This window comes from Etheostoma spectabile, chromosome 7 (assembly GCF_008692095.1).
Source record: "Etheostoma spectabile isolate EspeVRDwgs_2016 chromosome 7, UIUC_Espe_1.0, whole genome shotgun sequence".
NCBI classification, from domain to species: Eukaryota; Metazoa; Chordata; class Actinopteri; order Perciformes; family Percidae; genus Etheostoma; species Etheostoma spectabile.
Window position 1 is genome coordinate 1,902,568 of NC_045739.1, and position 16,287 is coordinate 1,918,854.

The window sequence follows — 16,287 nt, forward strand, 5'->3', positions numbered from 1 at the left end:
TTATTACACAAACAATATGTGGGCTGTGTGTGAAAAATAAGACAGTTGGATAATTCCATTTTTAGGGGTGATCCGAGTATCCGGCTGAAACGAGTATCCGGTACGGATAAAGCACTTTTGCCGAGTACAAGTATTATCCGAGTAATATGAGTCAATATCCGTGCTCGGATTGAATAAAACTCCTCAACTGGCCGCGCAGCGTTCTGTGATAATCACAGCGCCCCCCCCCCCCCCCGCCTACAACACGCTCGGATCACACATCACACACAGAACATGGAGAAATGCGCTCTCTCTCTCTCTTTCTCTCTCTCTCTCGCTCTCTCTCTCTCTCTCGCTCGCTCGCTCGCTCCCGCTCCGTCAGTCAATTCGGTCTGCAGATCTGTTCCGTTAACGTTTAGGGTTTCTTCAGCTTTAGGTTTGTTTTTAACTTCGGTTTTTAGTACTTACAGACTTAGTAACCAGTAGATTTCTGGTGAACGTGGGTTTGTTCCTTACATAGTACCGTGATTTCTGTGACGTGGGTTTCAGACGTGCTGCTGGTTTAAATGCACTCCCGTTGCATCTCTGCCATCGGAGACTTCTTTTTTTTTTACTGTCAGCCGCCCCCCGCCCCCTCTCTCTCTGTGTCTCTCTCTTACACACACACACACACACACACACACACACAACACACACACACACACACACACACACCTTGTGTGGAAATAAAAAAATAAAAAAAATAAAAAAGAACCAAAACAAAAAAAATCAGACTGATCATAAAAATAAAAGTTAAAAAAAGAAAGTTATATTGAGTATGAAAACTCTTGTTCATTACATTTTACTTCATAATTGCAACCGCATGTGTTGAATTCATTGTTGCAAAACGTTCTGTATATAGTTTGTTTGTTACCATGACAACACCATTTGAACCATCTGAAGCTTGATTTTGTCATGTAAATAGTTTTCAAATCAGCAATAAATATAACAATTTTTGATCAACTCATATCAATTGCATGCTTAAATAACATACCGATTAAAGACCCGCACATTTCAAGAGAACCCGACCCACTTCCGGGTTAAATCTGACCACTTCCGGTTTAGGCCCCGCCCAGTCCGAGTACAGATCCAGATACAGATAACTCATGGGGTAAACAGATACAGATACAGATAATGCTGTACTCGCTCATCCCTATCCATTTTACTTTGTTTAAGAGACTAGGGCCCTATTTTAACGATCCAAGCATACGGTAAAGGTGCATTTAGGGCGTGTCCAAATCCACTTTTGCTAGTTTGACAGTGGAAAATAGGGCCCGTGCGCATGGTTCAAAGGGGGTTGCACTTATATTAATTAATCATAGGTGTGTTTTAGGCGTCACATGCATTCAACCAATCAGAGGTCATCTCCCATTCCCTTTAAAAGCTAGGCGTGTTTAGACCTTGGCGCATTGCTATTATGATGGATTTACGCCAATATATTTTTATTTGTAATTTTTTGCATATGTGTGTGCTGCTGAGCTTCCCTGTGTAGGTGTAACAAGCAGTGTAATCGTGCTCTGCATAAGACGAGGCGCATTTTACTAATGTGCTGTTAAAATAACAATGAAATGCTGCGTTATTGACTTCAGACCAGGTTTTTGTTGGTTAATGACGCAATCACTTCTCACTGCCTCAAGATAGCAATATGCCCAGAATGCACCTGAACACACCTCCCTGTAATACCAGCACGCCCATAGGAACAATGATGGGCGCAGGTGCATTTGCTGTTAAAACGTGGATGCCAGTCGGGAAATTATCAACTGCGTCGGTCTTAAATTAGCAAAGACACTTGCGTCGGGCTTTGCGCTGTGCCAGGTGCAAGATAGGGTCTAAAGTTTTAACCAGTTTTTTGTGAAGTTTGCAGATTTAAGAAAGTCAACTGACTGTTGGACTGCGACTGTGAACTTACTTCCCAGAAATTGGCACTTTTGGTCTCCACTTTTGGTAAAGCATCTCTCTCTCCCAACGGTCCAGCTCTTTCAAGAATGCCATGATCTGCTGGTATTGGACCTACAAGAGAAGAGAAACACAGTCAGTAAAAACATAGACTGTATCAAACATGGACGTAGCATGGCTGTAGTCAAATCTAATTTTGTCAAGTCCAAGAAAAGGACTAGCCCAGACCACGTCAAGACCGTGTCCAAAAATGTTCGAGTCAAATCAAGACCATGTCCAAATGAGAGACAGGCAAGATGGAGAGAGGAACAAAAGAATCAACTTCAAGACCACTAACTTACCTGTTCTACCTTCCTTTATGTGATGTGAGACAGTATATCTTCTATTTTAAGATGATCAATTTGCTTTATTATTTGTAATGATCAAAATGCAGGTGCAGAGTAGCAACACTGTTTGGTCAAATTAGGCCAGATTATTTACTTTAAGTCAAGCAATTTCACAAAAAGCTGAAGTGCAACTTCTAATTTTAGATTTTTTATACTGGTATAACAAGAACAGCCTGGACTGCTGATGGAAAAGTTAAACAAATAATTATCAATGCAGGTGTCAATAAAAAAATGGAAATGTTCTTATTGTTGAATTTATTCTTTACTATGGAAGAATCCATTGTAAAAAGTGCTCGCTCACATTGTGTCTGTGGTAGGGCTGCACAATTAATCAAATTTTAATCGCAATCACGATCTTGACTTCCCACGATCAAATTTGCGTGATCAAGCGATTATTTTTTTTAAAGCGTCATTTCATAGAACGCTCCGGGGTTTTGTGCATAGCCCATCTACCGCTACTACCGTATGATCATGAGCCAATCTGTTGTTCCTGCACCGCGCAGCTTAGTTTCTAGATGTAGACAGTCACAGAGGACAAAGTAACGGAGGACAACTCAACAGATACAGTACCTTGCGAAAGTATTTGGCCCCCTTGAACTTTTCAACCTTTTGACACATTTCAGGCTTCAAACATAAAGATATAAAAAAAAATATTTTTTGTGAAGAATCACCAACAAGTGGGACACAATTGTGAAGTGGAACAAAATCTATTGGATATTTTAAACTTTTTTAGCAAATAAAAAATTGAAAAGTGGTGCGTGCCAAATTATTTGGCCCCTTTACTTTCAGTGCAGCAAACTCACTCCAGAAGTTCAGCGAGGATCTCTGAATGATCCAATGTTGTCCTAAATGACTGATGGTGATAAATAGAATCCACCTGTGTGTGATCAAGTCTCTGTATAAATGCACCTGATCTGTGATAGTCTCAGGGTTCTGTTGAAAGCGCAGAGAGCATCATAAAGACCAAGGAAAACACCAGGCAGGTCCGTAATGCTGTTGTGGAGAAGTTTAAAGCCGGATGTGGATACAAAAAGATTTCCCAAGCTTTAAAAATCCCAAGGAGCACTGTGCAAGCGATCATTTTGAAATGGAAGGAGTATCAGACCACTGAAAATTTACCAAGACCTGGCCGTCCCTGTAAACTTTCAGCTCAGACAAGGAGAAGACTGATCAGAGATGCAGCCAAGAGGTCCATGATCACTCTGGATGAACTGCAGAGAACTACAGCTGAGGTGGGAGAGTCTGTCCATAGGACAACAATCAGTCGTACGCTGCACAAATCTGGCCTTCATGGAAGAGTGGCAAGAAGAAAGCCATTTCTCAAAGATATCCATAAAAAGTCTCGTCTAAAGTTTGCCACAAGCCACCTGGGAGACACACCAAACATGTGGAAAAGGTGCTCTGGTCAGATGAAACCAAAATCAAACTTTTTGGCCACAATGCAAAACGATATGTTTGGCGTAAAAGCAACACAGCTCATCACCCTCAACACACCATCCCCACTGTCAAACATGGTGGTGGCAGCATCATGGTTTGGGCCTGCTTTTCTTCAGCAGGGACAGGGAAGATGGTTCAAATTGAGGGGAAGATGGATGCAGCCAATACAGGACCATTCTGGATGAAAACCTGTTGGAGTCTGCAAAAGACCTGAAACTGGGACGGAGATTTATCTTCCAACAAGACAATGATCCCAAACATCCAGCAAAATCTACAAAGGAATGGTTCACAAATAAACGTATCCAGGTGTTAGAATGGCCAAGTCAAAGTCCAGACCTGAATCCAATTGAGAATCTGTGGAAAGAACTGAAAACTGCTGTTCACAAACGCTCTCCATCCAACCTCACTGAGCTCAAGCTGTTTTGCAAGGAAGAATGGGCAAGAATTTCAGTCTCTCGATGTGCAAAACTGATAGAGACATACCCCAAGCGACTTGCAGCTGTAATCGCAGCAAAAGGTGGCTCTACAAAGTATTAACGCAAGGGGGCCGAATAATTTTGCACGCACCACTTTTCAGTTTTTTATTTGCTAAAAAAGTTTAAAATATCCAATAGATTTCGTTCCACTTCACAATTGTGTCCCACTTGTTGGTGATTCTTCACAAAAAATAAAATTTTTATATCTTTATGTTTGAAGCCTGAAATGTGTCAAAAGGTTGAAAAGTTCAAGGGGGCCGAATACTTTCGCAAGGCACTGTAGCAGTCAGTTATACGTCGGTCTCAAGGTTTACCAGTTTACCAGTAAACGCAACATTTTGTCCCGTCATTTTGTTGTTATTCAGACAACAGTGGTGACCAGTGCTAGTCGGTGCTAGTAGCGTCTTTTAGCTGTTAGCTCCTCTAGGACGCACCTGTGCTAATGTCCTCCCATTCGCTGCAATTCTGTTTATATAGATATGGTTTAATTTTGCGTTACATGACCCATTTCTTCTGTAAAGCCGTGCCTGTGTTGGATCTCTCTACTCTCGCTCGTTTAGTCTCCGCGCAGCCCGGCCACACAGCAGTCCATACTTCTGACATTTGTCCACAGTTTTAATTTTTTTAATTTTTTAACACAACTGTATATTGTTAAGTGTGAGGGGCAAACCTGTATTTGTACCAGTGTTTCCGCTGGTAACTCTGCTATTGCGGCCGCCACGGCGAAGAACACAGAAGAAGTCATTGAATGCAACTAACTTCAGGTGGTAGAGTAACAGCGTGAGGGAGCTACTGGACCTGGGCGAGAGATGTGACCCATGGCCAGAATATCATAGTTCATAAAAATGTAGCGCAGTGACGATACAGACATTTCGTACACACGACGTGTGTATCCGCCGTTTGACCCGTGCTGGACCCGTTCATAATGATCAGCCGTCACTCTGTGAGTAGCGTCCATCACACTCCCTATCGCAATTATAAATAGCCTATGTGACGCTAAAATTTGTTTTGGGTAAAATGAACAAATAATCGTGAGAATAATCGTGATCAAAATAAATCAATCATTTTGGCCATAATTGTGCAGCCCTAGTCTGTGGCCAAATGAAAATGATTGCTGCTTGATAACATCATGAGGTACATGATGCATCCAGGCATATGCCAGGAGATTGTAGATGGAGTTTGAGTTCTTCTTGCCGGAGTGGAGGTGGCTGAATGATACTAGAGTCAATGGTTGCCACCTGTGACGGCCATTACCTTTCACTCAGAGCCCAACAACCTTACTTACGCACAACTTTAAGTCTGAATGACATTTAAAGAATAAACATTTAGGCTTACAGCAGTAAAATTCCACAGTTTCTATAGAGACCTGAGACAGGCGTAGGGACATGGGCTCCAGCTGAACTTGGCCTTCAATGCGTGGGGTGTGTCGGGACCTCAGGGGCTCCTTGGAGGTGTTTCGTCTGAGCATCACGGACGCACACACTGGCTCAAAGATGTACTGATGCTCACGGCTCTGCATACACTGGGTCATGGCGTCCTGCACAGGTACAAAACAACAACACTGGTCATATAGGGCTAGAGAACATTCCAGAGCATGTTCCGCAGCTCTGAAAGTTCCACCTTCAGTAAAGAATGACTCATTATCAGGTTTGCTTATGCATTCAATTATCAAATATGCCTTAGCTGACAGTATGACTTCATTATAGTGTTTCAAGTCATGTGGGTAAATGAATTCCCTTCAGACAGGTGGACACCTTTGGGCATAAATATGTGTCATTTAAAACTGAATTTGTTTTGTTTACCTGATTTGGAATCACATAAAATGAATTGAATTTATTAGTTTGGAACTGAAGTCCAGTAAACTTGAAACTGAATGTAATGTTATGAAATAGAATTCAGTTGCTCTGAAACGGTATTTGATCCTCACTGAAAATGTAACTTCAACATTCAGCTTACTGAGGCACACGTAAGGTTGTTGAGGGAGAGCAAATGAGGGCAGTACCAGAACTCGGGTCCGTGGACGTATTGATAGTTTGTTTATTGGATTAAATCTAAAGTGGCAGAAACCATAGTGGTCTTTTACTTTACAACACCTGGAAGTACAACATGCCTGTTCTAACCCTAGATACAAACAACAAATACCTATCGTTTAATGCTGTATGCCGTGCTGTGTGCAGTAACAGGAAGGGCTCTATTGTACGGTTAAGATTGCTCAGCTATAAAAGGACAAAGCTAAAAAGTGAAATGTAAATAAAGTTCCGGACAGAGCTGTAATACCCTTGACTGTCCTGACCTGGATCTGATTTGTGGGCAGCTTTCCCAGCATTTCACACTCTGTGTCCCAGTAAACGCTGAAGTCTTTTATCTCCAGTTGCTTTTGTCGGAGGAGCTTCTGCACCTGTAAATACAAAGAAAATCTCACGCAAAGACCTGTGCTAGTCCTGAATCAGGCAAAATATAAAGTTGAGGATAAATATGGTATAACATACTAAGTTATCACTAGAAAGAAAGGGTTTTGGTTAAAAAAATAATTTTGACTACTGCAGCACCTGTTCCTAACCCTCCTGTTGTCCTCAGGGTCAAATTTGACCCCTTTAAAAAATGACTATATCTGAAATATGGGTTTCTTTTTAACCAAATTACCACAAAAAAATGGATTGAATTTCTTACAACCATCTTTATAAATACAATTGATCACTTTCATTCCTGACTTAACTCATCTGTAGGTTCCTCTGATCTTAACAATTAGTCAAAAATAATTCTAAATCTTTGCTTTTTAACTCAAATATCAGGAATAATTCTATATAAATGAGGGTTATTGACCATGAATTCCAAAAAGTAGTGTAAAACTAGTGGTAGTAAGGGGGTGTTAGAGAAAACTTAAAAAGAGTCTGAAAAAGGGACAAAAATGTCAAATTTGTGTCCGTTTTTGACTCGGGAGGACAACACAAGGGTTAATATCACTGATCTTTAAATTGTTCCTATCCACTAAAAGTATAAAAGTAAAGCAATGAAGTGTGATTTCACATGCTTTGAGTGAACACTTACCGTCTCTTTGGAGGGGTTCTGAGCAGAAACGTTGTTAATGCAAACCCCAAAGAAGAGGGTTTCCCTGGGTTGGACACGTCATCTTCGAATCTAAGATGCACATCTTGGATCTTCAGCTACACACAAACCAAATCAAAGTCAGTCTGTTACTCAACAACTACCATATAGGATTCTTTGGCCTGACGGGTGTCAGGAAAGCAGCATGAATGTTTACTGTCTGGAACATCTGGAAGATTTTTACTTCTTCAGGTATTGTTCTTCAGAGTGTTTTTATAGGTTCAAAATCTTGCCTGAGTTGTGTATGATTGTATCATAACCACTCAGTTGTCAGTTTATTAGTTACACCTAGCTTAAAGGATAGGTCCCCAATTTTAAAACCTAATCTTATAACAATAGTCAGTTGCCCATATGGACATTGAAACACATTTGATCTGTGCTGTTTATACAAGCCATTAAAAGATCCCTTCCTAATGTACTACCCAGGTAAGGGATTGGCGACAAAATTCAGTCCTTCATCCCTCCAAAAATGTATTCCAAAGTTCAGCTGTCTGAATGCACCAAATCAAGTGCATGTCTTCCCAAATGTTTTTCCAACAGTCTTTTTAGTGCAGACGTTGGCAGACAGGCACATGTCTGACCAAATCAGAATGATAGAGCCTCAGATTAGCCACAGAAAACCTTTTAAATGTGTTTGCACAGAGCAAGGACTGTGGATGTAAATTGTTGTCACTTACACAGACATCAATTTAGGAAGGTTTTTTTTAATGGTCAGTATTAACAAGGGAAATAGACCATGTAATAATGTTCATATGTACACCTGACTATTGGTTTACAACAGACATAAACAAGACCAGGTACCAACATAGCACATGACTGCACTGTGTATGGTCAATGTGCTCAACTGTGGCTAAATGTATAGCTGTAGTGGTCCCAGTAATATCTGTGTTTTGTGTACTGAAGTAGCTCATCAACTCATGCTGATTTGAACTAGTTATTGGCAAGGCCTACTCTGCTGGGCCAGCATGGAGGAGGTGGTGTGATGATGTGGGGATGCTTTGCAAGTGACACAGGTGATTTATTCAAAAATCAAAAAATACACTTAACCAGCATGGCTATTAGGGTTGCACAATATTGACAAAATGTGATATTGCAATATTGATTATTGATATTGCGATATCGATATTAATTTTGAATTAAGGGTTTGTCACGTGGTGGACCCGTGGTACGCTCCATAGGGTTCGTCACGTAGAGGACTAGTGGTACGCTCCATAGGGTTTATCATGTAGTGCAGGGGTTCCCAAAACTTTCAGCCCGCGACCCCCAAAGTAACGGTGCAAGTGACTCGCAAACCCCCCCCCCCCACCCCCACCCCCCCCCCACTATAAACATTGCGCGCAACCGCGCACGCACTACAGGCGTATCCAAACATGAGCATATTGACGACACAAAATAACACAACAGCCATGACATTATTCTACAGTAATTTACTCATTACTTTAATTTGAACTTAATCTCACCTAATGAGGTGGATGTGCAGTATGTTTGGAGCACAGCAAGTTAAAAAGCTCTATATTTTAATTTAAAATAGTTCTTATATACATTACACACTAGGCCTAAAAAAAGAAAAATCCCTTTTACCTATTTCGGCCATACAGTATTCGGTATTTCGTGGTGTTGGTTTTAATCGGTCTGGAGTAACAACTGTGTGCATCAGCGATGGGGCGAAGGTAAAGCCCGGGTTGGTAACGCTGCTACCACCGTGAGTACGGCGGGGATGGACTCCGCTCTGGACCAGGAGGCAGCGCCGGGCGCTCGCTCTGTGGAAGGAGCGGGACACGGAGCTAGATGGCCGGGGGCTGCCTACGTGTTTATACAACTTTATACATCCTCAAACTGGCTGGAATCACACACATCCTCTCCAAGGAGGGCACCAGCAGGGACATTGTCTGGAGGAAGTTCAGGCAGCAACTGGCAGAGGAGCTGAGACACGAGTTTAGAGGAGGAAAGGGAGCGGGTGCGCGGTCCGAGCAGCGGGGGGGGGGGACGCGGTCCGAGGAGCAATGCGCACCACGGCAGACACCAACACGGAGGCAGTGACAGGTTAGTTTAGGTTATAAATGTTCAAAGAAAATACTTTTAGGTGTTATTTACATGTTTACATACCGTATTTTTCAGATGTGAATGGAATAATTACGTTTTACTACTATGCCATGTTATGAGTTATTGAAGCACCTGGGCAACTCAAGTGTATAATTAAACACGTTAAATTGTACATTTTGGTGTTATTTCGTTTTTCTAAAGATATCCTAACACAGTACCTGCATTAAAATTGCAATTAGGTATTTATCATGACAGATTATAGAGTTTAGAGTCTTGCGGTTCCAGTACTTTTGGAATCCCGGCAGTTGTAGTGTTAATGTTGGAGACCGCTACTCGGAAAGAAAGAAAATCAAAACAGCTGTTCCCTTTTTATTTAGTTGCTTGGTTTTATTTTAAATTTATCCACTAGTTTTATCTTGTGTTAAAATCATGGCTAACATGCTATTTCTAATCGTTTTTAAATTTTTATTTTATTTCTGGAAATCAACTCGCGACCCTCCCTCTCTGGCTCGCGACCCCCCTGGGGGTCGCGACCCCCACTTCGGGAATCACTGATGTAGTGGACCCGTGGCACGCTCCATAAGGTTCGTCACGTAGTGGATCCGTGGCACGCTCTATAGGGTTCGTTACGTAGTGGACCCGTGGCACGCTCTATAGGGTTCGTTACGTAGTGGACCCGTGGCACGCTCTATAGGGTTCGTTACGTAGTGGACCCGTGCTCTGACGAGCACTAACATGTACATTATATTATCATTATAGTGTTTAAAGTGGGCTCACAAACAACTAATCCACACAGCCAACGGACGGGACGCAGCACTCCACAAAATAAACTAAATATTTCATACTGATTGCGACACTTTCAATATTTTGCGATAACAATAATGAATCGATATATCTACACCCCTAAAAATAATATTGCACATAGTGATTTTGCAATAAAGATATTGAGTCGTTATCCCCTAATAGCAGAGAATTCTGCAGCGACATGCCTTTTATGCTTAGTGGGACTATCATTTGTTTTTCAACTGGACAATGATTCCAAACACACCTCCAGGCTATGTAAGAGCGATTTAAGCATGAAAGAGAGTGATGGAGTTCTGTGTCAGATGACCTGGCCTCCACAATCACCCGACCTTAACTCAATTGAGCTTGTTTGGGATGAGTTGGACCGCAGAGTAAAGGCAGCACCAACAGGTGCTCAGCACCTATGGGAACTCCATTTCTGGTTACAGAAGCGGATTGAGAGAATGCCAAGAGTGTGCAAAGCTGTCATCAAAGTAAAAGGCTGCAACTTTGAAGAATCTAAAATATAAACCATATTCATATTGTTTAAAACTTTTATATAATTCCCCAAAAAATTCTTTATAGTTTTGATGTCTTAATCATGAATCTACAATGTAGGAAATAATAAAACAATGTGAATTAAAACCATTGATTGAGATGCAACTTCTTGCAAACCTGCCAGTTCACACCAATGTAACAAAACTTTGCCATTTCAACCAGTTACCAGTTTGTAACGGATATAAAATGGATTATAGTTAATAGTAGTTCTATAGTTTTTAGTTGACTTCGCTATTGGCTGTTTCCAAAAAAAAGCATCTGAAGACTTGACGAGCTGAGTCCCAGCGACACCATCAGCTGGTTTGAGTTGAGCTTAGACGGACCAGTTCAGAGCATTGAAACTTTTCTCTGCGAGATTCTAAAACGGTTTTGTCTCGTAGCAAATCTTTGGTATGAACTGGGCTCAACAGTCCCAGCTCTAGTCTCTAATGTTGGATGGCTTACCTCAATGTTTTCCACAATCCTGGTGACCACTGAGGCAGTGACAGAAGACCAGTAAGACTCTCCTCTCTCTTCACACTCACTCTGCAGGAACCAAATACATACCATCATAGATATATATATAGTCTGTATATGTACTATAAGCATGAAGACATACACAACAACTACTTCAAAGAAAATTTAAGATAAAAGTGCAAGATAGCAGAAAAGGATATAAGTTACACAATATAATAACTTAAGAAGGCCAAGCTACATATTTCAATTCCATTATTGGGTTTAGGTAAGGATGTCTGTTTTCTTGAGTGGGACAATTCAGACATGTAAACCCTTTCTGTAAAAAGATTGTCAAAATCAGAAAAAAATATAGTACTTTCCTGTTGGGCGTATTCTTTAACAGCTTGCCAACTACGTCGTCATTTTTGTTGGTGGCCGACAAGCCAAACTACCTCGCAACCTTGTAACCGTAGCAGTATCGTTCAAGTTCCTTTAGATCTTAAGATAATGAAAGAAAGGAATATGTACTTTTTCTTCAAATCATGAGCAGCTTTTGTAAGTTAAATGGATTTTTTGGCATTTTAGTTAAATGATTTTGCTAGCTATTACTGCTTGCCTTAGATAGTTGCTGCTGGTATTAAGGGTTTGAGCAGTGGCTGCTGTGCCTTTTTGTTCCTGTTGATTCCTAATTGTGTTATTAGTGTTTTTGATCATTTTGTGGTCGTCCTATGAGTAAATGTGACCGGTTGTTGTGGGGTTGTTTTTGTTTCTTTGGTAATTACATTAATTTGGGATATACGTGATTCAGCATCCTGCCATACTTAGTGAAAGTGATGGATCAGTTACCGTGTCTTCATGTCTCTGCACAGACACAGAGTCACTACTCTGAAAATAGCCTAGCAAATTTTTACAAACAAGCTTAAACTAAACTATTGTTAATCTTAGTATGCCAGGAATCTTGAAACTTAGCTGTTGGTTAAACAAACCATCCTTGGATGTATTATAAGACCAAAAAAATTCATGTGGCTACATAATATGCACAGGAATGACAACTAAATGAATGTGTAGACTACTTATCAGTTCATTATTCATTAAAGCTGCAGTTTTCTTAGTCAAGTTTTCACTTTAGGCTCTTTGACAAGTTTTTCTTTATTTAAAAGTCTGGCCCCTGGAGTGTCTGCTTAGAAAAATTCTGGCTCTCGGAAAAATTTAGTTGTAGCGTAAAAGGGACACGCAGTACTTAAAAGAAAAACAATTAGGGGTGACCCAAAGGATCCTTGACTGCCAATCTCACTGTCCCAATGTCACAGAGGCGGGATATTTAGTTCATGAAACAGAGGATGATTCCATTCAGGCTAAGTAGGAACACCGCCCTGTGGTGCTCTGGTGTTAAGGATGAGGGTGGAAGAGCTATGTCCGCCCACCCTTACAAGCTGGCTCTGCCTGTAAGAAAGTCAAGGATCCACAGGCACAGTGAGGTGTCCAGGTCCTTAAGCTTTGTGACGGGCCCGGAGGAATCATAGTGTTAAAGGCTGAACTGTAGTCAACTGCAATCTCATACATAGTTTCCCTTCATTTTCAGGTGAAGGCTGGTGTAGAGGACGTGTGCTATAATATGATGCACAAGAGTGGAGCTACTCTAGTGTCACTCTGAGGCTGTAACTCAATAGCTTGATGAATGTTTTTGAATTTATATTTTTATCCTTCCCATACAAAAAACCCATTTTATACTCTGTAGCTTTGATCCACCTACTTTGAATTTGTCTTCGAGAGCCTTGAGGAGGCGCGTTTTGCGCTTTCTCTCCTCCTCTCTCTCCTTCTCTACATCGTAGTCTAGAAGCTGGGCGGGGCCGATGATCAGGTTGAGCTGGGACATGGAGATGACCCATGGGTCACTGTGAGGTCGGTAGAAAGGGATCTGGAGAGTAATCTTTCCAATGAAACCTGGTGAAAGACAACATGATGCATGGATCACTCAAGATGAACCCCAGCCTGCTCATTTCTGTTGAGACAACATGCAAATCTGTTTTTTCGGCGCCAAATAAGAGGCCATTTGTAAAGCTTCCGCATATGTTTTGGATAATCTTTTTTAATTATGTGCTGGAGGTGTTGTATTGGCATTTAAATAGCTCAATGAGTTATACCCTAGCAAACCATGTTCCTTGTCATTCATTGCTAGTGATGAAGTGTTTCCAACTTGGGTCTGAGTCTCATCTTGTGAAATGTGCTTGCAGCACATTTGTTGTTTGCTTCGCGCTACTAGGGAGAGAAGTAGGAGGAAGGTTGTACGTAGGCGCGCAGACTTGGTGGTGTTCTTCACACTACCACCTAGCCACCTGGCGTACACACTACTTCAAATCAAATTTCACAAACTTTTGCATCACCATATGCACGCAGACTTCCCCCCCAAAGCGCTTGTCTAAACGCGGAATAAACAGTGAGAACGCAGCACCGCCTTTGCGTTTTCTCTTCAGATCCTTTCTAAACATGGCCTGAGACACTATTCTGTACAAAGCAATATAAAAAGCAACAGTAGTTTGCTTTTATATTATATTTTTTTCACAATAGTTGTCATAAAACAAATTCATAATATATCCTCCCATTTCTCCCACAGGTCTGTGCAGCATCTGAGGATAATGATCCATAATGTGGATCTATTCTTCTTCATGCCCTTTGACTGTCACCATGTGCTCACAGCAATGAAGTTCCCAAACAACACATAGATTTATCATGCAGTAGGCTAACCCAGGCTGAGTCCTTCAAACAAGATCTTAAAGCACTGGAAAAAAACATTAACATTTAATAATTACTCTGTAGCCACCAAGTTCTGTGAAAGATTCATTGTAAAAGGTTTGGTAAACATCTGAGCATCTGTTCTGTCTCTTAAATGCACTTTATAAATGTGGAGGTTATTGTAAATACATCTATCTCCACTGAGCCATGCAGAAGTCTGATTTGTTATTATGGAAGTATAGGCTATATGCTTCTGATGATAGCGACTTTGAAAATGTTGCTTTGGGGCAGGGGGGGGTCTTGAGATTTGTTGTTAGCATGTTAACATGAATATGTTAATCCAGCCCTGAAGAGTCTTCTTGGTTAAAATGGAATTACAGGTTATTGTTAAAGTCTCAGATTTTGATTAAACCTTGTATATATCAAGAATGTGTCCCAAAACCAAGGCCCGTAAAATATTTCTGTTCAAATCCTGTCTTCATATTTTCAGCCCTTGAAATTTCTTCAGTTTTATAGCCTGAAAATTACATTATCAGTGAAGCAATATCTTTGCATTAATATAATGGAAGGTATTATTCAGGTTAGAGAGAGAGAGAGAGAGAGACAGGCAGCTCAAACTTTGTAGGGTGGAAGACAAACATGTCAATATGACTGGACCATTACAAGTTTGTACAGCATGGGAAAAAAAGTGTGAAAAGACTGACATTAAGGTTAGCATAAACTTGGAGCAAAATCTAAGAGAGTGCAGTTGTTTTCCTGGATTTAGTCAGATTTACCCAGAATGACCCAGCTGCATGTCATTTGGCTCAAATCCTCCCACTCAGGCAGGTTAGATAGCAAGCAAAGTCTACTTAGACAGTCCAAAATAAAACTTGTGTTTTGCTTAACTATATGATCCTTCTGCTATGACTAAACACAATGTTGGCTGTTTATAGCATTATGTCTTTTAATGTGACAAAAACACTAAATAATCATTTTGACAATGTATTGGTATGTAATTTACAGTGCTGGAAAAAACTTTAAAAGGGACCTTGAAAGTGTTTGAACTGGACCTTGGAAAAGGTGTATGAACCCTGATTGTGCTATATCTGATGCAATCAGATATAGCACAATCAGGGTTCATACACCTTTTCTTACACGGTCTCTGTTTGAAACAGGGTTCATACACCTTTTCTTACACGGTCTCTGTTTGAAACTAAGCAATACATGCTTTAGTGTCTCCCTTATATGCCAAAGCATGTTACCACTTTATGCAAAACTGTTTTTCTACCCTACAAACTGAAACTCAATTTGTGAAATGATAGAACATCCAATATGCAATATAGTTATTGTATTAAATCAAAAGATGACTACAATATGTCACCTGAGGGGTATTTCCGGAAGCCGGTTTCAGAACAGGTGATAAGAGTTAGGTCAATCATCTATAACTTAAGTTAACCCTGGGTAAAGGGCATGCACGAGCATATAAACAGCCCTCATCAATGGAATACAGATAACATGATCCATTCAAAAACATAAGTAAGTAAACTTTATTTCTGTAGCACCTTTCACAGACAAGAGGGGTCACAAAGTGCTTTACAGTAAAACAAATAAAAACAACAACACACAAAACCATATGGCTAGTTAAAGGCTTGTCTAAAAAGATGCTTCTTCAGGTGTTATTTAAACGTTTCCACAGGATCCAAGGCCCTCAAGGCTAAAGGAAGAAAGTTCCAGAGCCTTGGAGCCACCACAGAAAAGGTTCGATCACCTCTGGTTTTAAAACGCGTTCTGGGAAAAGTTAAAAGGTCTTGGCCTGAAGACCTCAGTGAGCGCCCAGAAGTGTGGGTGAGCAATAGATCCTGGATGGAAGAGGGAGCTTAACCGTGCAAGGCTCTATAAGTAGTGATTACAATTGGTAGATAGTGTGCTCGTTGGGGAAAAAGCTAGCGTTGAAGAAGCTAGCATTGAAGAACCTGGCATTGAAGAAGCTAGCGTTGAAGAACCTGGCATTGAAGAAGCTAGCATTGAAGAAGCTAGCATGCTAGCGTTGAAGAAGCTAGCGTTGAAGAAGCTAGCGTTGAAGAAACTAGCATTGAGGCCTGCAGCAGAGACCACAGATAGGTGGGACCACCGTGTTTAACTATATATCTTTAAACTTTACAGTTACAGCTGAAAATGACAACAGAAAGAGACAAGCTTGCTGATTTCACATATCTTCACAACTCAAATCAACGGCCAGATGTCACACAGAAAGGATTATTGCATTAGCGCGACATTGCAGTGATTCTGTCTATAAGGAGGATGTGCTGCATAATAAGCCTGATCCATACATTATGTTTCATCTGGCCGCCCATGGATTCATGTCTGCCGCTGCCGGTCTTTCTAGCACTGATGTTTCTCCCTGACTTTTCCTCCATTAGCACCACTCAAAACTC

At 40.9% G+C, this 16,287-nt stretch overlaps 1 protein-coding gene across 1 annotated transcript in view; it reads right to left on the bottom strand.

Annotated features, from left to right (window-relative positions):
* Positions 1–16,287, bottom strand: part of vps13d (vacuolar protein sorting 13 homolog D) — a 93,137-nt gene that overhangs the window by 73,563 nt on the left and 3,287 nt on the right. The window contains 7 exon segments of the mRNA XM_032520174.1: positions 1,928–2,028; positions 5,580–5,750; positions 6,507–6,611; positions 7,262–7,317; positions 7,320–7,377; positions 11,147–11,227; positions 12,891–13,081. Of these exon segments, the coding sequence (XP_032376065.1) occupies positions 1,928–2,028; positions 5,580–5,750; positions 6,507–6,611; positions 7,262–7,317; positions 7,320–7,377; positions 11,147–11,227; positions 12,891–13,081 (763 nt within the window).